We start from the raw sequence: 26892 nt of genomic DNA, 5'->3' as shown, positions 1-26892 counted from the left end.
AAATTTGTGTGCAAAACTGGTACGGAATGCAATACAGAGCACATTTTATATTTAATATTGCAATACCTTCATTAAAACATGTCTTAGCCAAACCAGCTAAAGGGTGGAGCTGTTTTAATGATTTTCTGTATTTCTGGGTTCCATACAAAATGCTATTTGAGGTTCAAAAGGAACATTGCACTTTGCCCTGGCCCTTCACCCACACATACACACATTTCTTGTAAACTTGTAGTTACTTTGTTTTGTGTATTTGTCATTTTGTTTGTTGAAGCACTTGAAAGACATGTTTTACTTTCTTGCTTCTTTCCTTCCTCCACAACCATACATGTTTGGTTGACTGGATATTTTATCTTACACTTGGTGTTTGAATGTTTTTGTCTGGTTTGTGTCTGTAGTTGACCTTTGTTGGGCTGGTAGCCAGTTCAGTTCAGGGAGAAACCCTGCCTCTCACCCAATGACTATTAGAGATACAGGCTCCAACATTCCTGTGACCTACAAGTCGGCTGACTGAATGTATAAATAAATGGACCCATAGGCAGTTCAGTCCACGTCCTGTACTGGATGAACATGATGATCAGCAGACATCCCAGTCTTTGTTCGTTTCCCTTTTGCTTCTCTTGTCACAATTGCTTCTTGGTTTTCCTCTGTGCGTTGTTGCGAAGACGCTTTATTTCCAGAAGCAGCTGAAAATTAAAAAAAAACAAAAAAACATAACATCAGTCAACTCCACAGCTAAATATCCATCTTCTCAGGATACTTTGAGAGGATGTAATAATCCAGTACCTGCTTTTTCTTTCTGGGCTTTAGTTCCTATGTAGTAGAGCCAAAAGAAGGAAGTGATGAGGGCGACGATGGGCAGTGACCTCAGGATGAAGGTGAACATTACCTCCTGGGAACCATCTAAATACAATATGCACACAAGTTATTGTTGTCAGTTCAGCTTCCATTTTTTGCTAAGTGATTGGCATGAACAAGTACCACTGTGATGATGGGCTGAAAACTTTTACAAGACAAGTGGAAAATTAAGACGTCCGAAGGAAAGGCTACTTTAATGTTCTATCGTCTTTTATGCTCTTGCACTAACCTGGACTCAGTGTCTCTTGTTAGACAGTCGATTCCCAATGAGAGGTCTCTCATTCATGTCTGTCCTATTGTGTCTAACATTGGGGAACGCTGAGTGCTTTAACTGCGCGCTGCCGTTCATAAAAATAAGGAACATGACAGTCAATCCCCAAGTAGGAGAGGAACCCTTCCTCTGTATGTCAGAGAAAACTGCAACAATACCTTACAATACTAGTTATTTGTAGAGATAGATAACAATTCAATAAAAAGTATGTGCATATATTTATGTGTCTCTGTGTGTGTTTGATCAGAACGCAGTTGCAAAAAGTGAATAAAGTGGGCCAGCTTCACTGAAACACGCTGTTTGAGTTTTCACGGTGTCCGTAGATGAGAGCACAGAACACGCGTATTTTGCCACCTGCTGAGTGGCGAGGAGACGCTGAGTGGGAACCGTGTCTGATGGGGAACGGTGAATCTTATTTAACATTTTATCGTGAGTAGTAGGCTAGTTGTTAAATTTACTATTTACATAATCATAAAACATACATAACTCATTTATTTACGCGCATTTTGAAGTATCGCAATCGAAAAGGCAACATTCGACATAAGTTTCTCAATTTCCATTGAGGTGGTCTTCAGCTTTTCCGAAAAAGAGTGCTGTCTCCATTTTTCTGAAATGTGCGGTTCATGTTAGTTTGAGACCTCTGCATCGTATTTATTAGTCATACTTAACGTTCAACATCGGACAAAATTACGCTCTGCGTAGCCTGGTTGACTTGCTCCAAAACGGTATGAAAACACAATTATTATTCTTACTATTTCTTTTTTGCAAAATTGTAAAAGTTTGCTCACAATTCGCATGACAACGTGGATGGAAACATGTCTCGGTAAGTCATTATATATTTCTTACAAATATTTGGAGCTCTCCAGTGATCTGAGGAAATGAAACATCTTTGTTGTGGTTCGCTGTTATGCGGGTTGTGCAAAGTCTTGGTAGTTCAACATGTTCAACAAAACATCTGATTTACCTTCAGCTGGTTGTTGGTTTTTTCTTTCTCCCAATTTCTCCCTGGTTTTCTTCGTATCTGTAAAATAATCAGCTAAAACTTCGAGTATGGATTGTTGGTAGCTCCACATGGTGTCTCTACAACAAATTACACTATTGTTAGTTGCTAAAACATATCAGATATGTCACTTACCTTTAGCAATGCGATTAATTGGTCTGTCAGTTGTTTTCTCTTTGTGTCTGACTGCCTTCTCTTTACCTTCTAAATAAAGATAAAGACAGATAGAGTTTCTAGAACAAACATTCTCCCATATGTTAGAAAACATTACATTAAACTGTCCATTGCTGTATTTCTATGAGCATCAGGTCTCTGGTGTTTTGTCACCTACTGTCTACAATGTGGGTTTTACTGTTGTCATCTCCTTTGTCTTCAGTTACTTCATCTATCGTCTTCTTCTCTTCAAATTAAACAAATATATTATTTTACGGGGCGTAAATATCTTGGTGAATCTTGGTCAAAAGAGTTTTACCGTTTCTAGTCTGGTGGTCTGCGCTGTCAGCTGGGTTCTCTCTGGGTGTAACGCTGATGGTTGTACCATTTCCTTCAGCTTCACTTAAAACTGGTATTTCCACACTAACCTTGCAGATGTATCTTCCTGAGTCGGTTCTTTTAATATTTTCCAATGTCAGATTCTCACATTTGTTTTTATGCTTGTTCCAATAGCCTTCAGACTGATTCATGACAGTCTTATTCTTAATTAAAGTTTGGTTTTTCAGCCATTTCACGCCGACTCTTTCAGAAGTGCCAGTCCAGCAGCAGGTGATGTTCACCGTCTTTCCCTCCAGGATGGAAACGTCCGCACTCTGTCTCACAACAAGAGCGTGGGACAAAACACCTGTGGAACATCGCAAAAAATATTCGCAAAATGTGAGAAGTGGAAGCAGTTCTGTTTTCTGTAGTATTTATTCTTTATTAGTTTTTCTGGAAAGGTTAGTATGCATTCTGTTGAGGCTCATTCATCAGATTATAAGTACCTTTTGAAAATAACAATCTTCAAGCAGGTACTAAATATTTTATTATTTCTGTGTTAAAAATGGGGCTTCCTTGTGGTCTGATGTAATATTATAATCCTAATTTTGTGTTTTCATTAGCTGTAAGTGGAACATCATCATAATTAACAGAAATAAAGACTTGAAGTCATCAATCTGTGTAATTTATTTACATATGTTTTACAGAGTGAAATAAACTGAATTTTATTTACTAAAATAAAGGAACTTTCAAGAATATTCTAATTTATTGAATATGACTGTCGATGTGCACAATAAAAACACAACTTTCTTCGTTTATCTTTGTAATTTTATTATGCAGAACCACCAATTAGAACAATTGGTGAAATAGTTATATCGATTTGAACTACATTCTGTCTTTACGCTTTGCAGGATTCATTAAAACATTTTTATTCAAATATGTCCTCCATCAACAGATTGTAATTAACTTTACATGACATAGTTATATGTCAAGAATTTGTGATATTTGAAGCAAAATCAAAGTTTTTCTGTTCTTACTTACCCCAGGTCGGATCTAAACCGACACACATGAGCAGGAAACGCATCAGGAGGTTCATCCTTTCTCTGAACGCCGACACCCGACTGTCTGCAGTCTGAACAGAGCGATGATGCGTTCTGTTCTGTTCATCATCTGAAAGTCTTCACAAAGAGAGACGCATGAAACCACAGGCTGTGTTATTTCCTCCATATGTGTTAGACTCACGCCTCTCCTCACAGCCCATTTCTCTAGTTTTTTTTATTGCTGCCACTCTTGAGCAAGTAGAAATCTAAACAGAATATCTGAGGGAAAAGTTCATATTTCATAAATGTATTTAAAAGCCATGAATGTCATAGCTCTTAAAATAATGTGAATCAGCTTAGATGCAACATAATCCAAGTGCTTCATTATGCTATAATATAAATAGCACATGATCCATAACATAATTTGAAGTCCTATGACTCTTATACATAATTCAGTCATGTTTGATATAAAAGTGTTTCTTTTCTGCTGATCCTGTTCTAATATACCATTTAAAGTATTGTTTTTAGCTTAACTATTAGTCCTGCTAATCTTTTAATCTTTACCCTACGGACACTTTTGTTTCTTTGTTGATCTGTTCAAAAGTGAAAAATTGTGTTTTCATAGAACTGCTATTCTTCTTTTTGTAGGTCTTAAACTGGCTTCCCAGCAGAACCAGAATCTGCTTTTGAGATTTTCTTTGTTGCCTCTCAATCAATGACTTTTCCTCCTCATCGTATCAGTAACACGACAGCAGCTTGTCGTTCAGAGGCTCCAGCTCGCATCGAGGTCTGAACCATCATCAGGTCTGTTTATCGGAAATGGCTTCACTCTCTGTTATGGACAGCTGAACAGGAAGACGCTCAACCACAAACCTACAGACTCATAACATCGATCTGCTGCAGATAACTGCAGGACTGACATGAAAACTCAAGAACTGAAACGAGAAACACACATAGAACAGAAGTCATTTGGAGAAACACGATTACAACACCTTAAATAATTACAGTCATGTTATATGTGGAAAAATATGGATTGTTCTAGCATATATTTCCTAAATGCCTGATTAAACAACAAAATAATTGAATTGGTGGCATTTGCACTCAAGAATATTGTGAATTCGACAACATGTTGGGTTTATTTCCACAATCCTCTCACAGGAAGATGAAAACATGACTCCAAAAGTTAAGATCTTTGTCCCAGAGGTCATTTTCAAATCATAATCTAATTTGCTGTGCTGCTTTTGGAGAAATCAACACAGTCCTCTCTGAGCAACTTTTCAGCCCATGTAGGTACAGGACTTATTTTGTTGTGGATAATAAATCGCTTTAACAGATTTCAGCCATGCCTCTGTGGAGGATTGGCTTGTGGTATAGTTCTAATTGTTATAATAAATGTTAATAAAACTCTTAAAGACAAAGGGCTCAGTTCTAATCACTGAAGAAAATACATCTTCAGAAACCTGTTTATTCCTGACCATATTAAGGTCAGATGTGTTCATGCTGTTTATACAAATATGTAAGTGTCCAAACAATAAAAGTGGCACCTTAAGGCATCTGGATGCTGCAAAAGGAAACAGTGTGGTTGAAGTGTTGCGTTAACATGCATTCACAGTTGGGGGGCTGTGGTGGCGCAGGGGCAAAGCATGACCCACATACTGAGGCCACAGTTCTTGTGTTGGTGGTTGCAGGTTTGATTAGCAGCCTGGGGACGTTTGCTGCATGTCTTCCATTTCTCTCTCATTACCGTCTTTCCTGTCTAACTACTATTAAATAAAGGCCACCAGAGCCAACAAAACCTTAAAAAAAAAAAAACAAACATGCATTCACAGCTTGTGAAGCCAGAAGTCACAGACGGCACCATCACTTGGACTTTCTCAGATAGCTTAAAGGAACAGTTGGTTCAGTGTATGTAAAAGTCTGACAGAAGCAAATCTCTCTGGTTATTTGCTTCTGTCTATTTGGGTGCCACACATATCAAAGGTTGGTACAGAGTAGCGCCACTTATACGTTTATAAAGTTTGTGGTTGAGCTTTTTCCTGATCTGCCCTGCTTTCACACTAACAGAGCATGAGCTCATGTTTCATTAACAGCCCTAGTAGAAACAGACGCCCTGTAAACAACTGAGCCTCTAAGAGAGGAAGTATTTTGCAGGTCTAAGAATGAAAAAAATAAATAAAACAGAGATCTGTGAGTGAAGATGTGGTTGATTCTATCTTCATTTTCATTTATCCTGGATCACTGAACTCTACAGAGCAAATTGAGATCGAATTAAAAGTCCTTTCACATTATGTAAAGACAGGATTTCTATAAAAATCATCAGACTGGACCTCAGCTCCTGTTCTCTTTCCTCATCCAGATAGCGCGTGCTGCTTCTATGTGCCTCATTTCTTTGTAGTTCTTTTAAGGTTCTGCTGATTCCTTTTAATGAAGCTTGTTGGTCTTTTTCATTGGACATTGAACCCCAGTGAAACTCTTAAAAAGATTTAAAAAAAACATGCATTTTAATAAAAATGACCTGCAAAACTCATGTATTTACTTTTTAGAACCAATACAGATGGATGGACTTTGTCGATCTCTGTTTGTGAAATGAAGTGACGCTTCAGAGAGGAAGGAACCTGGTCTATGGTTTGTCACATTAATTCTCAAAAACAGAGGAGCTCATATCTAAAAAAGGTAAAGACGGTTCATCTGTCTTAGAGATCATACTAATAGAGAGGAGAGCCAGTTATCGTTATTTAGTGTTAAGTGTTTATTGGTTAAATGATGGGACTTCTACTGACCAATCTGCTGCTCCTCTGTGCAGGTTCATCTTGGAGTGAGTAACTTTTTTATATATTCATTTATTTACCATTTATTAATTTATTGTAAATAATTTCTGTTTCTCAGAATTGAGAGCTAAATAAAAGAATGAATGGTTGGTAAACAGCTAATGACAGCCATATCGTTGATTAGTTTGTATGAAAAAGCTTTTACTCAGAAACACAAAACCTCGTGCTCAACATGGACGTCAGGTTCAAAGACTAAAGTATAATTGCAAACTGATGAAAGTAAAGCATTTATTTCTAAGTTAAACTCTTATCCATGGTGAGCAAACTATGGCTGGGAATTGTTAATAAGAGACAGTCGGAGTACACAGCTTGATCTGTGATTAGTCAGATAATAAAAGATTAATAGAACAATCAAACTATATTAAATGCAGCATTAATGAGCCGATGACTTCATGTTTCAATGCAGAGGAACAACTCAGACCTGAGTATGTTGAAAACTAATCTTAATGTTTGATGTCAAAAATTAATGTCAGGCATTATGTAAATATGAATATTTTATAAAATGACAAGTAAAAACATTTAATTCATCACTGTCTCATCAGGAAATGCAATTGTAATGAGCAAAAGTGACATTTTCCTTCAGCTTTTTTCTGCTCTTGGTTTAAATCAGACTTATCATTTAAATATATCCATGAAGCTCATTTCCATATCAAAGTGGAAAATCAGGACATTTTCAGCTTCAGACAACTGATCCTCAACTGTGTCTCTGTCCAGGTGTTTCTTCAGATGCACTTGTTGTTATTCAGAGTCCTGATGTTTCTGTCCAAGAAGGAGAGACAGGAAACATTTCCTGCTGCTTTAAAGGGACAGCTGAAAGAGTTTGCATTATATGGCTGAAAAACCAAACATTAATAGAGAATAAGATTGTCATAGATCAGTCTAGAGGCTCTCAGAATGAGCCGAAAAATAAGTGTTCAGATCTGATGATGGAAACAATGACAAGAAATGATTCAGGGAAATACATCTGCAAGGTTATTGTGGAGATACCAGTTTTAAAGGAAGTTGAAGGAAATGGAACGACCATCACTGTTAGAGCCAAAGAGAACACCACTAAAAGCACAACAGAAAGTAAGTGACTGAAACATGTTTCATTTGACTGTTGGGTGGAATTTGAAGTTCAGAATTCAGAGAATAATTACAAGTGTGAATCTTATTTGATGTTCCACAGCTGCCTGTCTGGATTTTACATAAATAATTTTATGGAGTAAATTAGCCTCTGTTCAAAGTTCGGTTCAAAGTTCAGACAACATGGCAGCACCAGAAGATTTCACTTCATGCAGTCTGGAGTTGGTATATATGTTCTTCTAAATATTCAAACTGTTTGTAAAATCAAAATAGAAAGTTTGACTTTCACTAACTTGTACATTTATGTTCCTCTGTCTCTGTAAAGCATCGTTAGACCATAACAAACCTAACGACATCATCTTCGTCCTGAGGTGTCTGCCCATCCTCTTCCTCATCGCAGCCTTCGTCTGTTTTCAGTGTTTAGTTCATAAAGCTCAGGAGAATCCACCACCAGGTACAGAGAAGTTGTTAGATTAGTAGCATTTAGTGCATTAACAACAGCAGAGCTGACTGATGTTTTGTTTCAGCTGCTCCTGGAAATAAATCCACTTCAGCCCAGAGCAGAGAGGAAGAGCGAGGAGACGACGGAGGAGAAGAGAGAGAAGAAGAAAATGAAGAGACAATGAGCTGAAGACGATCACTTCATCTAGAGGAGATGCATTCACAAAACATACTGTAACAAGTGTATTGTTACAGTATTATATTTTTGTGAATTACTCATCCAATATTTTTAGTGTTCCAACTTCAGAAAGGTGAAGAATAAGCAGATGAAAGGATGCAAGTAACAAATGAACTCTGTTTAAGGACATGGAGTGGTTTCTAGATGTAACTTGGCTTGGTGTTCATTCAGGATAAACAGCATAGCCCTGGTATCAAGCCAAAGTAAAATTAAGTCAGGTTAGATTAGTAGTTTTCACTAATTACAAAGATAATAGAAGCCAAAGTTACACAGTCTGGTATTTGTGTTTATTTACAATCCATGTACCCATGTAACAGATTCCACCAGAGGGATTATTTTGGGTGTAATTATAGATTTTCATAGACATGTTGATAAAATTCCTGACTGTGCTCACTTCATTAATTGAACAGAAAACTGACAAAGCTGTTTGTCTTCAATTTTTCCAGCATCCTGCCCTTTCTCTGTCACTGTGATCACTATAGACAGACATTTCCTCCTGCTTACAGCTACTCCTACGTACAGATATAATAAATTAGAACAAACATCCCGATGAGTCAGAAGAAGCTTTTGTAAATAACTTTTAAACAAGTTTTAAATATACTTTTCATTAAGGCCACATTTCTGTTTTAAACAAAGTTTTGGGTTTTTTTTTTAGTCTGATGTAATATTCTAATTGTAAATGTCATGTCTTTACTAGCTGCAAGCAGAAAATTGTCATAAATAAAGGTTTTCAAATATTCATCTGTGTGTAATTAATCTTAATGATAAAGTCCCTACAATGTCTGATTGGTATTGTTTCTCTGTAAAAGCACTTTGAATTGTCTTTGACTGAAAGGTGCTATATAAATAAAATTGCCTTGCCTTGCCTTGCCTTACAATAAACAGGCAAGCTACCTTTCTAACGATATTAAAGAACTCAGAAATCAAAACCCAAACACCCAAAGATCGATACAAAGACTGTCCTTTCTTCAAAGTAACCTGCAACATGCAAATTTAAGCAGTTCACAAGCTTGATCTTTCCTTTCTTATAACATTTATTTTAGCAATGGCTTTGAGAACATGAATGTATATGTGTAACACAGGGGAAAGAACCCGGATTGTGACTGAGGACGTGGCCCTAAAGCCAACTGGTAGACTACTGAAATATCAAGTGGTCTAGAGTTTCCCAATTAATTATACCCAGGTAGGTCTGGCTGAGAATGAGGAAACAGAAATAGTATACAAAATATATTTTATTTATACATTCTTTTACAATATTAAAAATAGACTTTATTATTCTAATTTAAAACGCAATAAGGCTCAAAAACCCAGGACAAGACTAGAAGCAATTGGAACCAAAAACAAATGCAAACCAAGTTAGTAGAAACACAACATAACAAAATAATGTTAGACAAAAGAAAACAAACCCCACATTGCCCCAACCCAGTCCTAAGGCTGTGCCCAGCAAGCTAATAAAAATAAGGAGCTATGCTGTTCTGGTTCTGCAATATTTGTGGTTCTGTACGGTTTGTGGGAGCACAATAGGCAACAGCAGCAATCTGCAATACCCAAAGAAAACAATGACGCATCTGCTGACAATAATAGACAGGTAGAGTAGTGACATAAAAATCCATTTATCCTACCAGTATTAAATGTCCACGATCCGAACACTCACAGCAACCCGATGAGCACGGCGCCAGCACTCATCTGACCTGAGAGCCAACTCAACTAACGGACCAAACAAACACACACAGATTGGCGTGCACACCCGGTGCCTATATACGCTTAATGAGCCCGACAAGGCTGTGAACGGAAGTGACGGTGGGGAACGGGGCCTAGATGTGTTCAAAGGCCCAAACCACGGTGGGAATTTACAACCACTGGATGTAAACTATGTCTTCCAATAAAACCACCCGGTTACATATGTACAGATAAAAGGAATAAAATGTTATCTGTGAAAATAAAATGTCTTCACGTATGAAGCCGAGCTTTTATTCACCAATGTTATCATCCTCAGCAACGCTCTAAAAATCAACCACTGTGCTTTTCTTTTCTTTTCTCTTGTGAGAGAGGCTTGACTGGCAAACCGGCCGACCGGGTCATGCCTGGACATTTACACTTAACAATAGTCACTCCATTGTTGCCAGTTCAGAAACTTTCTTAATATATTGAGCAACATTTTAGACAAAAAACTATTATCGGCCAAAATCAGAATTGTTCAGTTAAGCTTTTTAAAAGATCCCCAGATAGCACACGATGGTAATTCAATGTTGAATTATAGTCAGAATGGTTGATTTTTGGTTGAGGTCGAACCATCAAACCACCATCCAATTCTAGCCAAGTAACCAATTGTTGAAAATGTGTCATTGAATCAATGTTGTTTTGTGGTTGAACTCTAATGAATGAAGTGCCGATGTCTGATCAATGTCTGATCAATGTTGAATCAATGTCAGCTGATTTGCCGCACCCATCCCCCTCTCCTCCTCATCGGGTGAAAGCATTTTATCAGTGATCGGGGGTTATCACATTTTAAATTAAGCACTGTAGAGGATAGTCGGTGGTGATTCCTTTCTGTACATTTTCTTACTTGTCCATAAAAATTCTTACTGACTGTTTGTGTGTGATATTGACACAAAAACATCTATAACTTACTACAAGGAGTGAAGCGGTCCACCCCCACTATTTACATGAGTGGGATGTCCCAACCACACACCCACTTTGCTGTTGGCTTGTTTGCAAAAGATGTTAATTCAATGTTGAATTATGATCACAAAGGTTGATGACAGATGGTGGATAAACCATCAAACAAGCACATATGATTTTAACTGATGGCTGATTGACAGGGTTTTGCTGAACTGAAAACATGCAGGTCAGCTTTCCTTGAGGACCGGTGTCTAATCAATTTTGAATCCAAGTATGTTGTTTGTTGTTCCTTCTCACCTCCTCCTCATCTCCCCCTACTTGCCCCCAGAAATCTGCATGTAGATCCACATTCAGATGATGGTTGAATCAACATTGATTCAATATAAAGTCAACACAAATGTGTATGAAGATCCACATTCAAATGATTGTTGAATCAATATTGATTCAATGTAAAATCAACACAAATCTGCATGCAAATTGACATACAGATGATGGTTGAGTCAATGTTGATATAGTGTCAGATATGGTTGAAACCCTAACGTTGATTCAACATGCAAGTCACCGACCACTTTCAATTCCGTTTCAATGCCAGGCTTCAACGTAGGTTCAATGTCTCTGCCTGATATTGTTTCAATGTTGTTTCTGCAATCGGTGCACCCCTACTTGTTATCTGTGGTAAAATATTTTGAATTTGAATGATGACGCATTTACCACAAGTTAAGGGGAAGACGGTTCAGCAAAATGACTTTGTAACAAGGCAGTTGGGCTTTAAACTTTCGTGAAGCATGGAGATGCGTAGGTAAATTAGCATCTGTACTGTCTGGAGATTTACTCTCATTTGTTGTAGCTGCTAGCTCCACCAGCAGGGGGCGCAGAAAACCAGGATTTCTGTTTTATGATGGAAACAGTTTATCCTTGAGTTTCTCTTTTCCCATGGAGCATATTTTAGTGTAACCCTCTGCGCCATCGCTATGTTCCATGAGCAATCCCCGCACAGAAATATGATAGAGATAAATTCACATAGCAGAAAATCTTTCCACCGACATGCTGTTATTTGAGTAATTTTAAGAAATCTATATTAATTTGACAATGAGCAACAAAGAAAAATTCTGAGGAGACCTTGCAAGGAAAAATAATTTATAATAAGACCAAATTCAGATAGAAGAAAATGCTATAGAGATTATTAGGGATTTGTTGTTTTTCCTCAATTGTTGATATGATGAAACATTAGACTGACATCTTTTTAACGACAAAGTTGATGAAAACAAAAAACTCTTATTTCACCTGATAATCGTACATTCATGTGCGGTACTGACGAACCCCTAAACTACAACCGGAACAGGAACTCTGTAGATTTTCAAAAGAATAAACTCACAGTTTGACCATTAGATTCTGACATTTAATAAATTAATTCTGAAGAGCGGTGCCTCCCTCACATGTCTGACGTGGAATATTCGGAGCTTTATGGTTTTCTCCTGTGACGAACAGAATAGGTTCGACCGACCTAGCTGGTTTACAGTGGAGGTAGAACTGAATGTCCTGTGCTCGAGGCTTTGTGTGAATCGACCGCCAGACGGAAGTGATTTTTTTTCCCCATTAAGTGGGGAGGAGTTAGCTGACACGACGGCGCTGTTAATGGAGTCTGCGTTTTATTCTGCCGCAGTTTGTCCGCCACGTGTTTAGACAGAAACAGAGTTTATAGTTTTATTTTCTACTCAGTCGCATCAGACCGTGTAGATAGTAAACAGCTCGCGATGAACGGCGGGAACATTATAGAGACATAGTAACGGGAACATTTCCCCAAGGTGAGTCTCTCTGACACTTCGGCATCATGTTAGCTAAGAGTGGCGTGCAAACATGAGCCCGAGCTACTGCTAAACTCCTAAGTTTTAATTAGAAATATTAAATAAATTGTCAAATTAGTTAGTTATTTAGTTTCCTGTGGTCTGGGTGATGAAACATCTCACGGCTTAGGTTCCCTCTGTTATGAATCTCATTATTATGTGTTTGAACTGACGGATATTAATATATTTATGATGAATTAACATTAACATCCAATTTATTATTTTGTGGATGAAGTTGATAATGTTACTTTCTTAAATTAGCCGAACAGGTGCGCATAAGGGCGTATTTAGAAAAAAGGGCCTCTGGGCGGGCTAGAGCCAGTTTTGGTTCCCCATTAGAGAGAGAGAGAAAAAAGAATAAAGCATTTTACTCACACAAATTACAGTACGTTAATAGGCAGGCCTACACATCAACAAGTTTAAAACATCTCTTGTGAGATAACTCCATGTTGGTCCCCAAAATGAACTATAAAATCAGAATTTCCAAATGAAAGCATGCATCCATTACAAACATATCCTAAATCTTTGAACCCACAAAAACTTATGGGCCCCGTTAGCCTATTTTAAACTGTTAACATGAGCATGTGTCTCCTCAATGACACGTTTTTTGTTGGATAAAGATGTTGGACTGGTTTGTCATGACGCATGATATTAAGTTTCTTTAGCACTCCTAGTTACAGATAATCTTTTTGCAGTCATACTGTAACTATCTCATTGATCCATCATTAGATGGGAACTTCAGTATTACTCTTTCACTTTAAAATAAAGTTTATTCTACAGTTTAGCATCATTGTATTAATAGCAACAAAGCATCTTAATGATCGGTGAAACATCTGAACTTTTGGTTCACATCTGGATGTTTCTGATGAAACAACTTTTATGAAACTTAATGCAGACAAATTAATGCGCTCTGAGATTTTTATCTCATCACGGGTTCAAAACCGTGAAAACTGTTAAAGCTTGAAACTATTGTCTGTTGTAAAACTGTAAGCAACATGTCTGTGTCGTAGCTGACATGACATGGAACCTGATGAGTGTGATGATGTTGGGAAATCATGACAGTTTCAAGATATCATGGTATCCATGGGAACATTTAATATTTAAGATAGAAATGCACCAGTTTCCTTAATGCTGCAAAACTCATTTAAATGTGTTGATACAAATGGATAAATGTAATCTAATAAGTATGTTGTTTTTTTTTATAACAGAGCTGTATCCAGATAGATTTAGTTGCTAAGTTATTATTATGGAAGGGTTTGACTGATGAGCAAGGAAATAAATACAGGTGCAATGTCTCTTTAAAATGATAGTTTCTTGTAAAAATATGTCCCTCTGACAAATTGTGACAACTTATTACAGGGATTGGAATATTTTCTGTCTTTGACTGTCTTATTATTACTTTTTTTTTTTTAACAACAAATGACCAACTGGAACTGGAAGACGTTAAACAAGTGATGTTTTCAGAGCACCATTTGAACAATAGAGCAGCATTATTAAAATGGTGCTCTGAAAACCCAGCAATAAAATCTTAATTAAATGAATACATTGGGACAGGTTTACTTCAGGCTTCCTCCTCTGATTAAAGTTGGGTTGGGCTCAGACATAATGTCTAACGACTCGGTCCGGGTCGGGTCGGGTCCGATCTAAACTTTAGTGCAGGTTTCTCCTGTAGATGCGAACCAGGACGAAGTTGTGAGGCTGCGTGCTCAGACCCCAGCAGGTGAAACGCTTATTATTTATATGGAGTCGGTTCAGATAATTGTTCAGTCTGTTTTTTTTATCACTGCGGAGAAAAAGTTGGTTATCTTCATCTGCTTGATTAATGTGTGATAGGGTCTGGATTGTCTGTTCAACTTGTTGAATATTAAATGCGACAGAATAGCCCATGTTGACATAATATAAAAATTGACAGATAAAAATAGAATGTGACGGAGTACTTCTGACGCCGTCAGTCAAAATGACGGACAACAAAAAAGTGGAGTGCGACCTCTGACTCGGTTTTCTCACCAGATACTTTGTTTTGACGTTACTGTTGTGACCTTTCTTGTCTATGCAAGAAAATAAATGTTTTAATGAGAGAATATCTCATTATAATAAGGAAGTTTCTCATTTTAACTTGCAGTCCTAGATTTTAGATGTTACATGTAAAATATGTTATATAAAATATTATGAATGTGGGATGATTTCAAAGCCCAAATGTGATCCTTTGAAATAAACTGTAAGCTGTTTATCCGTGCTTGTGTGAAGAGAAGAGCTGTGCTGGCATGAAACAAGATCCCACTTGTTCTGTGTGGCATCTTAAGGTAAATATGGGAGGATCTCGTCCAGATTTATTAAGGGATCATCTTAATCTTTTTATTTGCTTCATGTAACAACAGAAGCTAACTGGGTGAAAGTTAGTGGTTTGAGGTCAAAAAGCAGGACAAACTCAGGTAATGTTGTCACTGTTGCTAAGAGCAGAAAAAGAGACAAGTAAATAACCAGAGAGGTTCTCACACTCATTGAATATTCAGCCTGAAATCTCAGGGGTTTTTGTTTTTTAAATTGAGAGGAAAAACATTTGTATGAGGGGAGAAAAGAATTCATTCAAATATGGATAGTGAGAGTTTGTTCAGCTGATCTTGAGATTGTCAGCTTGAAATCCAGCAGGTTGTAGGATCCTATGATGTCTGATGCCGACAGGTCAGTCGGTATAAACGAAATGGAATCCACAATAAAATGTGGATTTTTGCATTACTGGGTGATATTGATGAGACGGGCAGGATATTCTGTAGCTCTGGGTGATATGGCTATGATTATCCATAATTGTCAATATTGATAATTATAGATTAGTTTTTTGTTTTAAAAATCTGAAATGCTGCCAAATGTTACTTTTTCTGCTTTATCCTTAACTTCCTCTCTAGCTGTTTTACTCACTTTCTCCTCTCACCGCACAATTTTGGACGTATTTTCTATTGATATTAAGTGTTTGTTTTGATAAATATTATTTAGTTTCTGTAGTGTTTTGGCCACTTTGGCTCCCGTACCCACTGTTACCTGGTTACGGTGGGCTCTCCACTCCTTTCTACACACAGAATGAATTAGTCACCAATGGCAAAAAAAATACTCTGAAACACCAACATCTTCCCAAGAAAATAAATGCATCACTCAAAGCTCAGAGCAAGATTCAGGGCCAGAGAGTTTTCTGAAACGTACAGAAACTTTTTCTGTACGTTTTGTCGGCACACGGTTGACCGGAGGAGCGAGGATACGATGATTACATGAAAACAAGAAGAAGCTAGCTAGCTGCAGCTAGTCACCGTGTTCTGATGAACTACAGCAGTTTGTTTGGTTGTGAAACAGAATAACAATAAATGTTGACTTCTTGCTATTCACTTCTTCATTTTTAGTCATTCACATCATTATTACATACTGTTTCGGTTCATAAATAGCTAAAATGGAATTCAGAAAAATGAAAACAGAAAAATTGAAGTTTTGGGAGGGGGGTATCAAATGGATTTCATAGTTTGTCAGATTCTGCTTAAAATACATAATTAGTTCTGCTTTGTTCTGACTGTTTGTACTAAAACATGTAGATAATGTAGGTCAGAAGAGTTGGTTTTTAGAAGGGACCGGAAGCGTTCCAAGCAGCTATTAAAGGGTTTGGAGGCCTTCAGACTGTCTCCTTTGAGGCGGTTTGTCCTTGAAAGACACAAACAGCTGCCTGTCCGTCCCCCTGCTAGAACAGTGTATCATTAATCCCCTGTGGGATTTCTCTGTCATTGGCTCCAGAAGGACAAAGCTTTGGGGAGTATTAAAGCCGGAGGCGGCGACTTTCTGAGCTTTGCCTTTATGTTTTATTAGAACACCAGGAGTTTTTATCACCTTTGTTTTTCCCTGGTTCATAATTTACGAGCTCATTTTAATTAGTTCTACTTGACTTTATCTTACATGCTGTGAACTAAAGTTATGAGTTCTGAAAAAACCTATTTCCTGGTACTGACTACTTCCTGGAAAAGAGAAGCTAATGTGAGTCACTGTGATTAAACATTCAGGTTCTTTGTGAATAGTCCCAAGGTCATTTGAAGTGCATACATGCGTACTGCATTGTGGTGTTTGAATGGTGGAGACGTGTGTTTACTTTTCCATGACTGTGACTTCTGCACTTTCGTTGGTTAAAAACAGGAAAACTAAATGCTGACAAATGAGAAAAGAACAGATGATTCTGTGAAAATCGGTCAAAAATCAGGAAGTTATTGAACCTTCGGTTCGTTTCCTGTTTCAACTGGAGGACATGTTCACTCCTGATGTTAGTGGGATTCTGCTCTGTCGATTTCATTTATATGTTACTTTGTTACAATCAGACGTAACAAAGTGTTTCACATAGCTTTGAAACAATCAACAAGAAGAAAGTAATGATACTTGATTTGATGATTGGAATAAAATATGATGATCAGGAATGTAGAAAAACAGACATAGATGTAAATAAAGTAGAAAAATGTACAGTGTAGGACACAAAATCATTTATTCTGACAATTTGGGAAATGGGTAAACCATATTGTTTAGAAATGCACGGATTGCAGTTTTTTGGCTGGTGCTGATTGTGATCTTCGCCGATGCCAGTTTTTTTGTTTGTTTGTTTTTGTTGAAAAAGTCACTAAGTCAGCAACAGTGGGGTGACCATCATGAACCACTCATGTTCAGACGAGACGCGGTAGGCGGGTCTGTTGGTCAGTCCTGATGTTGCATTGTATTTATGAAATCTTCAGTAATAAATGCATTAAAATCACATGAATGAAGCATGAATGAAGCAAGACCAATAAATGTAAAAAACATCTATAACATGATGTGAGTTAAGTACCAGAAATAATGTGTTAAAAAATTTGGGTGAACCTAAGAAAAAAAGTTGTATAGCAGCCTGTAGCTGAACAGAAAACATCTTGATGACTTTATGACTAAGTGACTAAATATGTACCTTTTTTTTAACAAACATTCAGTGGTAATAGATTTCAACCTTGAAATCCATAAATACTTTGTTATAATATTCAGAATTTCACAGATTGTGATGTTTGTTTTATTTAATTTCAGCAGAAACTCCAAACATCACTATGACAGGCCGAACCGACACTCCACAGGACCGGTGAGTGAAACACCAAACTGTCGCTTCATCTTATTCATAAAACCAACATGGAGTCTGTTGCTGAAACTTCTGGTTTGTACATCCATCTATCTTTCTCTCTTCTTTCTCCCACTGTCCCCGTTTCCTCCCATAATCCCTAGGTTCTGCTTGGTGGGAATCTTTTTCTTCATTCTAGGCCTGGGAACGCTGTTGCCATGGAATTTCTTCATGACTGCCTCACTGGTAAGAAGAAGTGAAACAGTTTCCATAGAGATGATGTATTTGACAGAATGTAAATAACAGGATGTGGGTCCAACAGCGTTTTACTTTGAGAAAATGGAAGGAGAGGGATCTCTAGAACAGGAAATGTGTTGTAAAGCAAGCTGTAAACGACTCTGTCCTCAATCAGACCAAAAATGATCAGCATCATCCTGTAAGGTCTACATCAGAAAACTGGCTGTCCGGAGTCGAGTTTAGAAAACAATAAGCAGCAGAGGCTCTAAAAGTCAAACAGCTTCAGTTAATGACTGGAAAGAATGAGAGGCTGGCTACATTTTAAACTGATGGTGACAATGTTGCCATAACTCTGCTATCAAACGAGTCGTCTGACTGTTCTAAAGACATGGCTTTGGAAAATGACTCCTACGACACAAGAGGCATTTCTGGTTACATTTCAAACTTTTTTCTTTTTTTTAGCATATCTCGAACAAAATGTCTCTTGATGGAAAAGAGTCAGAACAAAACAGTCTGTTGACGACGTGCATGACCAAGGGAAAGGGAAAAGGAGGCATGCTTTTCTTCCTGTTTTACCAATGCAAACTGAAAGGAGTAATGAGCGTCTTTTGCTAACCCAAAATAATATCCAGTTTCAACCTTTTGTTTTCAGTTTTACCTCATTAGTTAAAAGTTCACATAGGTAAGTTAATTATTAATTGATTAGAGAACAAATGGCATCTCTCCAGACCTAAAGATCAAATGGGTGTCGGCGGCGCCGATTTATGTTTTCACATCCACCTGAATAATGTGCAGTTGCACCACAGTATACAGCAGCATTCTTCGGTCAGAGGCTCTATTACATTCACTGCAACACTGACTGCTTGTGGAGATCCTTTCATCCACAATGACTCTTTGAATATACTTGGACGATTTGAGTTGGATTTGATTTCCATTCAAAACTCAAGTATTTTTAAATAAAGTATTTTTGAATAGAATACTGGAGGAAAACCTGCTAAAAAAAATTGGTTTTGGATCAGAGTTTCACCTTCCAGTAGCAGAACAACTTTCAGTATCAAGCTAGAGGTACAACAGAATGATTTAGATCAAAGTCCAGCTCTGTTTCCACATGTCGAGTTTAAATAAATGGTCAGATTTGACTCCTGCTCTCTGTTGGCAGTACTTCCAAAGCCGCCTGAACAACACGGAGACGGGGAACGAGACGGTGGTCAGGAAGGAGTATCACTTCAACAACTGGATGACCTTTCTGTCCCAGCTGCCCCTGCTGGTCTTCACCCTGCTCAACTCCTTCATGTACCAGAGGTCAGTGCTAACAGGCGGCGCCGCCCCAGGGGTGACCTGTCCATCCTGGTGCGACCCGATCGCCAAAACGTTTTCTGTTCCAGGATATCCGAGGCCATTCGCATCGCAGGCAGCCTCGTCTTCATCCTGCTGCTCTTCATCCTCACCGCAGTCCTGGTGAAAGTGGAAATGCATGAGGAGGATCTCTTCTTCTCCGTCACCATGGCGACCATCTGGTTCATTAACTGTGAGTTTCTTTGTCTGGAGGTGTCTAGAAGCATCTGTTTTTTTTTTTTTGGTTTTTTTTTTGTTCGTGTTGTGATGGTGTTGCCGCTCCGCAGCGTTCGGCGCCGTGCTGCAGGGCAGCCTGTTCGGCCTGGTCGGCCTGCTGCCGCAGAAGTACAGCACCGTCTTCATGAGCGGCCAGGGCCTCGCCGGGACCTTCGCCGCCATCGCCATGCTGCTCGCCAAAGCCAGTGAGCCGCCCCCACACGCAAGCACATAACTCAGAACACCACGCGGTTGCCTAGCAACGCAGTAGAACTGCTGCAAATGGGCGCTTTCATTTAGGTGTTTTCAAGGAATGTGCTTGATGTTTACACTGCACAGTTTTGTAATAAAGTCAATCAAACGTTTGATTAAAAAACTGAATTTGAAAAACGTTTACAGTTGTAACCTGATTATTTTCATGCATAAATAAAAAGGCACATTTTTTACACACTGAAGTTAAATCAGACTAAACAAATCTTGTTTCACTCTGCAAAAACACAAAATCTTACCAAGTATTTCCAGTCTAGTTTCTAGTGCAAATATTTTAATACACTTCAAATAAGACAAAACTGACTTATGAGTAACTTTTTAGCTAAATATGGGAGCTTGTTTTGAGTCAATAATTCTTTAATATTGATGGAAAAGAACTAGTTATAAGTGAAATAATCTGCCGGTGGAACTAGACACTTTAAATGATAAGAAAAATGACTTGATTATATTTTTAAAAATCAATATTAATTAATTATTAATTATTGTAAGTTAGTTTTGTCTTGTTTCTAGTTCTTCTAGGAACCAGGCCACAGATACTTGGTAAAATTTCTTTTTGTGAAATAGTCTATTTCTCAAACCAGTCAGGTGTCTGTGAGAGAGATATACATTTTTTAAATATATTTTAGTTTACCTTACCTCTGCTGTAGAACATAGAATACTCACAATATATTAATATCTAATAAATGATATTGCATAATAGTGAACTGAAACTGTCTTTTTTTTCTTCTTCTTTTAGTTCATTTGTATAGTTTTCATCTCCAAAGTTTGAAAACTTAACTTGAAAATGTTTGGGGAAAAGCCTGCAAACCCTGATTAAAATCATTTTATTTCAAAGAACGTATTTCATGCTGAGTCTGGTTCTGTTCCCCGTTGTGACGCAGGCGATGCAGACCCTGAGTCTGCAGCTTTGGGTTACTTCATCACGCCGTGTGTGGGGACTCTGGTCACCCTGTTGAGCTACCTGCTGCTGCCACGCCTGGTCAGTACAGCACCGCCCCATTCAGACTGTAACCTTTAAGTTATGACAGTAAAAGCTGCTTCATCTGCCTGACTAATTCAGTTCTGCGCTGTTTTTATAGTGCTGTCTGGACTTGCTTGAGATTCCATTGTTGTTGTTTCTCTGCAGGAGTTTGCTCAGTTTTACCTGAACAGAAGCAGCAAGTATGAAGAAGGCACAACGGACAAGCTGCTGACTGGTGAGACTTTGTTTAGGCCAAGCAGAGTTGGGACGATAAATGTGTTGCTTCACAGTGTGACTGAATCAAATCAATTCACTGGAACATGATTTAATTAGGTTTGTTGACTCTCCGTTTATCCAGTTAAAAGCCAGACAAAGATGACTCTGTTAGAGGTCACACACACTCACTCACTCACACACTCAGTCACTCACATTTTCCATTCAGCTTCTAGCCCTGAGGTGCCTCCACTGACACGAATTAGACACAAGATATAAAGGATTTGATAAACCCAACCGGTCTGTATGAAAACAGAACTTTTTCACATTTTATTTCCTTACAACCAGAAACTTAAATATATTTTAGTGACATTTTATGTCACTAAAATATATTTACCAACACAAGGTGAAGTGAAAGGAAAACTTCACATTATTTCAAATTTAAACCTCTAAAATAATGTAGGTGTGTGTAGGCGTGTGTGTGTTTTTTATTCAGCTGGCTGAGTCAGTGTTTTGGAGAATTATGATGTTTTCACACCTGATGGTAGGGGGGGGGGCAAGATTGCAACTTTTGTTGCATTTTCTGCTGTTGTGGTTTTCTTTCATTGCAACAAAAACATATGAAAAACTTGTTCACCTCCTTGCCTGTGGTGGCGCTGCACCAAGAACCACTGGAAGAAATGACATGAAAACCTCTGAAGACATTTGGAGCAACTTCCTTCTTCATAAAATGAAGTGGTGTCAGATTTGAGCAGTTGTAGGTTTTCTCTTTTGTGTTTGGTAAAAATCCACAAGTCATTTCTTCTGCTAGCGCTAAATTAGCATGTTTGTTTTGGTTGTACTTACCCAGAATGCCCTGCACTGTAGTCCTCTTCCTGCTTTCGGAGCGGTCTCCAGTCCGCTTGGCGTTCACACATGCACTCGGACCACACCAGAGTTCACTTCAACCAAACTGAGACCTAGATTTGTATTTTTTAAGTGTTTGTCAGAGTTCAGTTATACTTTCACAAAGTGGACTTTTTAGACAAACGGACTGGAGTTGGACTGGAGCAGACAGACAGGACTGGTGTGAATGCACTGTTAGTTACAGCTGAACGAAAATCTTGACCAGAATGCTCTGAACTGCAGACGGAACCCCTCTGGAGAACGGGAAGCTAAACGGCCACGCTAACGGTGCGGTGGCCAGCATAGCCCTCGACAGCAGCGGTCAGGACGAGGCCAAGCTGGAAACCAGTCCAGACAGGAGCAGGCAGGCCGACAGCTCTGCAGAAAAAGCCTCGGTGTTGGAGGTGTTTAAAAAGGTACGGGATGAAATTCTGGGCAAAAACAAAAAAAAACTCCTGTTTTCTCTCTGCTGTTTCTTTAAACATACAAACCATTTTTATTTATATATCTCAGATTTGGGTGATGGCATTCTGCGTGACGTTTGTGTTCACCGTCACTCTGTCGGTATTCCCCGCCGTCACTGTCGACGTCAAAACAGCATTCCCACATGGAAAATGGGGTAAGAGTGAGCAGCGTCGATTCGGAGAAGATCTGTGTTCAACATGGAGCCAGTATATCGTCGTTTTACTCACTTAAATTGTCGCTCCTCTCAGGACACATCTTCATCGAGGTGTGTTGCTTCCTGGTTTTCAACATTAACGACTGGATTGGCCGGACCGTGACCACGTGGATACGCTGGGTGAGAACCTGACTGCAGCGTGGCTTCCCTAGAAAACAAGAATGACTCTGATCTTAGCCAACCTGCTTCAGCTGGTCTCACTGTATTTGTTTATTTTACTACCTTCTTCTTTCTGTAATATGTATATTTGTTTTTACAGTGTGCTAAAAGAGAAGACTGTCTGTAAATATCATTTGCATGGGGTTTGAATACTGACAGCTCACAATATTTTATTAGACATCTGTTTCTTTTTTTTAGCTTACTGACAGTTTATTTTTCTTTTTAGAGGGTCTAAATAGTCATTTTTGTTTGAAATGATAAAAGTTTTCTGCTTTTTTTGATATGATCAATATGTTCAACCAGTTTTAGCCAGTATTTTTTCCTCCCATTTTCTTTCTTTATAAATTCAAACATGATGCTGTAAAGACAAACGTAAAAAATAAGAATCAGATGTTCTAGCATGTTTATGTAGTGAAGCAAACGTTCTGAGACTTACACGAAGGAAAATAATGCATCATTTTTATTTCTTATAAATGAGAAAAGTGGCAATATTTAATGCAGCCGGCCCAGCTGTGTGTAGTTTAATCTGTGATGGTTTATCAGTCTGGATGTGCTGTGGTGGCGCAAAGGTTAAGCACAGAACACATAAGGAGGCCTCAGTCCTCGACGTGTCTGTCGCTGGTTCGATTCCCGGCCTGGTGACCTTTGCCGCATGTCTCCTCTCTCTCTCTTTACATACTTTCCTGTATTAACACTTTCAGATAAAGACCACTAGAACCAAAAAAAAGAGAACATGGCTGAACAAATTGCATCAGAATTTAGGAGATTAGCAACGCCTTTATTGGCCCTCCGTCATGCATGAGATAGACTTGGTTTCAAAATGCCAGAGGAATCTCCCTGTGGGAGGATTATATGTGAAATAAACATTTGCTCTCTCCCCTGCAGCCTGGTAAAGAGTCGCGTGTGTTCCCGGCCCTGGTGGTCTCCAGGGTGATCTTCATCCCCCTGCTGATGCTCTGTAACGTCCAGAAGCGCTACTACCTGCCCGTCGCCTTCTCTCACGACGCCATCTTCACCCTCATCATGGCGCTCTTCTCCCTGTCCAGCGGTTACTTTGTGTGCCTCTCCATGTCCTACGCACCGCAGTGAGTACACCGCAGCAAGCTGCTGACCTCTGACCCCTGAACTCTGTCCCACTTGGTTCACAACTCCACCAGCTGCTCAGCTGTCAGCTAAACTGGAGATAAATCTGGAGGGAAATGATCTGCAGCCATTGTGATTGACGTTCCTGGGTCGCCATGGTGATGTACAGTACAGATGGAAAGGATTTGTTCCCTTCCAGATTTCTTCAGTTTTCTGCTTTTCTTTTTGTTTGCCACTCTTTAATATTTAAGATCTTCAAGCTAATTTTACTATCAAACAAAAATGAGCTGACTACATATGAAAGCAGGGGTGTCCAAAGTGTGGTGCGTGGGCCATTTGTGGTTTCTTCACTGATTCTGTGTGGTCCACTTTTTTTTAAAGAAAATTATTACTAACAAATTACAATTCAATTTAATTGTTTTTCTACAATAAGTCTTCATTTTTCTACAATGCAAAATATTAAGTACAACACAAAGTGTTTGTCTTTTCACAGCTACGCTTCTTGCTTTCTCTTGAATTTCGTAAAATATAGAACCGCATTTATCGACTGACATCCACTCAAACAGACTTTAAAAAAAAATCTGCTTATAATTATTTTAAACCTGGTTAAATACAGAGAGCCTTTCTGAAGAGAGAGTGACCCAAATCTGGTTCTTGCTGTTGGATATTTTAGTCATCTCATCATTTAAGTCGCCATTTCAGCTCACATTTCTGAGCTTGGTTGACCTCTTCAAAGGTCATAACTCAGCATCTCAGACCAAAGTAAATCCACACTTTGACTAGGCCATATCATTTTTTGTCTCATTCAGATCAACTCTGTTTCTCACCTGTTCTGGAATTTACTTATTGCCTCATCTAAAAAAAAACAAAAAACATTTGAACTTTAAACAGTCAGACAGGTTCTGTGTGTGCATGATGGTCTGACTAATCAGGTCTGGATGCAACTTGGGAATGTTGCAGCTGATTCATGATTCAACAAGGCAGTTATCATTTGAGGACTCCTCTTTATAAGGTTAATTCTGTCTGATATTAAGATTTATTTAATTAGCTCAAACAATAAAGGGACAAAGAAGCAAAAACAAAGATAGTTGATAATTTTCAAGAAGGCAGGAAAACATAAACCCTAAAATCTTCTCTGTAGTTCCCAAACACAACTATTGTTCTGATGCTACTGAATGAAAAATCTTTTTCTGTGCAACATAACTGAAAACTTGTGTGTATTTTAGTTATGTTAACACTGAACAACATAGTCTTTAGTGACTAGCGACTAAAATCAACTGGTTCTGTGGTGTTTCTCCAGACTGGTGGAGCCTAAAGATGCAGAGACTGCAGGAGCCCTGATGACCTTCTTCCTGGCCCTGGGTCTGTCCGTCGGGGCCGCCCTGTCCTTCCTCCTCAGGAGTCTGGTGTAGTTCCCATAGAAACAGCACGGTAACAGTATCGCCACACTCCTGAAAGGAGTGGCTGTCAGTTTCCTGTTTAAAAACAAATCCAATAGTTTTCATATTAAGTTCAGCTGGTTCTGCTCAGCATGTCGTTAAAGTGGAACAGAGAAACATTTCAAGACGTTCGATTGAGAACAATCCGTAGATCATTCTGAAACCACGTCAGTTTTATGGGTTTTCATCACTTGTAGTTTGTTTTGAGACAAATATTTTTCTATTTTTTTATTTGTACATTGTTGTTTTGTAACAGGAAGTAAAGCTGAACGGGACAAAAAAAAAAAAGATTTCTAAGCAGTACAAGATAATTTGATGGTAAATCCTGCCATCTGGTGGCTAAAATGTTTATTGTGAGGCATGTTGCCATATTGACTAATCAGTACCAGCATTGTTTATCTTTGAGTTTATTTCCTCATCAAATTTTACTGGTGAGGTGCCATTTTTTTGTGTTCCAACATTCTTTCCCAGTCTGCTGGTTCCCATGGCTCCATGTGATCAGAAGCTTTGCTTATTTCCTGAGTAAAGACCAAGCAGCAGACGGTTCCTACGCATTTAGTTTCAAACTTTAAAAAAATGAATAACAGTTTTTCCTTATTCAAATTCCCCAATTTTATTTATTTATTTATTTAACATTTAAGTCTGAAATCTGAACTTTTTAACTGCTTAACTAACATTTGGGTTTTATCTAGAGATTCCACATCATCTGAAAAAAAAAAGAAAAAAAGAATTATGGAATCTATTTTAGTTTTTTCTTAAAGTATTGAAAATAAAATACTTTTTTAACCTTTGGAACGAGACGGTTTTCAGTCGGAGTAAAAAGAATTGGTTTTATTTTCCCAGTCCGTTATAGAAACACCTGCTACCAGTTGTTTCAGTGGCAGATGAACTCTGTGTGCTTTACAGTGTGTGCCGACTCATGATGTTTTATTTCTCATTTTGACACCGCTGGAGTGTTTTGTTTGTTTACCACTAAAAATAATTTTCAGTGTGTTTATGTTCCTGTTTATGTCAACAATGTGGCAGCTGTTGCTTCAACACATTTTCTTTACAATGGGATCAGAAGAAAAGCAAACAAAAAGCCTTGAAAGTGTCTGATTTTTGTGATTTATGCTGAACTTCCATTTACTGTAAAATGGACCAACAACACAGTGAGGAGACGGCAGAACTTCACTGCAGTTAGATGAAGACTAATGCATGACATCCAGTTCCATCAGAACCGATGGAGGTTCTTAGAGACTTGAATGTTCTGGAGGAGTTTAGGATTCTGTTGCCTTAACGCACGACCTGGGGTATGTTCCGGTTCCCACTTTGGAGATGACATGAGACTGTACAAGCAAAATGTTTTCGTATACCATCTGTATCCATAGCAACAGAAGGCACCCTGATGTTTTCAGTTCCAACCAAATGACCATGTAGTGATCCATTGTGCCGTTCACAGTAGAAACCAGTTTCAGCAAAGGGAATCTTTTTATTGTTCCTGCCAATAAATGAATCCCAACAATTCTGTGATGTCTGCTGGTTTATAAAGGAGTGTGACCCAAATCCTGCTCTTATTGCTGAGAAAATACTAAATGTTCTCTCGATTTTTCAAATTTACACCTCTATGGAAGTCCATTCCTGCCATGAAAGGAAAGTCATAATT

At 38.4% G+C, this 26892-nt stretch overlaps 2 protein-coding genes across 3 annotated transcripts; one reads left to right on the top strand and one right to left on the bottom strand.

Annotated features, from left to right (window-relative positions):
* Positions 1-32: 32 nt before the first annotated feature.
* On the bottom strand, positions 33-10078 carry LOC103140629 (uncharacterized). The gene is made up of 8 exons (XM_007555866.2): positions 9832-10078; positions 3639-3775; positions 2599-2964; positions 2458-2526; positions 2262-2330; positions 2091-2147; positions 784-900; positions 33-683 (listed from the first exon to the last, which is right to left on the bottom strand). The coding sequence occupies exons 2-8, from the start codon at positions 3691-3693 to the stop codon at positions 541-543; spliced, it is 876 nt and encodes a 291-aa protein (XP_007555928.1). The 5' UTR covers positions 3694-3775; positions 9832-10078; the 3' UTR covers positions 33-540.
* Positions 10079-12416: 2338 nt separating this feature from the next.
* On the top strand, positions 12417-26754 carry LOC103140628 (equilibrative nucleoside transporter 2). Of its 2 annotated transcripts, none has more exons than XM_007555865.2 (13): positions 12417-12636; positions 17746-17794; positions 17935-18016; positions 19167-19309; positions 19393-19535; positions 19630-19764; positions 20710-20807; positions 20955-21024; positions 22131-22303; positions 22401-22506; positions 22601-22686; positions 23611-23810; positions 25109-25220. In XM_007555865.2, exons 2-13 carry the CDS (start codon positions 17763-17765, stop codon positions 25218-25220), a joined length of 1380 nt encoding a protein of 459 aa, XP_007555927.1. In that variant the 5' UTR covers positions 12417-12636; positions 17746-17762. The 2 variants fall into 2 exon arrangements, with proteins under 2 accessions (XP_007555927.1, XP_007555926.1); XM_007555864.2 differs by having other exon boundaries at positions 12418-12636; positions 17743-17794; positions 25109-26754.
* Positions 26755-26892: the final 138 nt, after the last annotated feature.

This window comes from Poecilia formosa, unplaced genomic scaffold (assembly GCF_000485575.1).
Source record: "Poecilia formosa unplaced genomic scaffold, Poecilia_formosa-5.1.2 Scaffold73, whole genome shotgun sequence".
NCBI lineage: Eukaryota > Metazoa > Chordata > Actinopteri > Cyprinodontiformes > Poeciliidae > Poecilia > Poecilia formosa.
The sequence above is the reverse complement of the archived record's forward strand: the minus strand, read 5'-3'. Positions and strand labels throughout refer to the sequence as shown.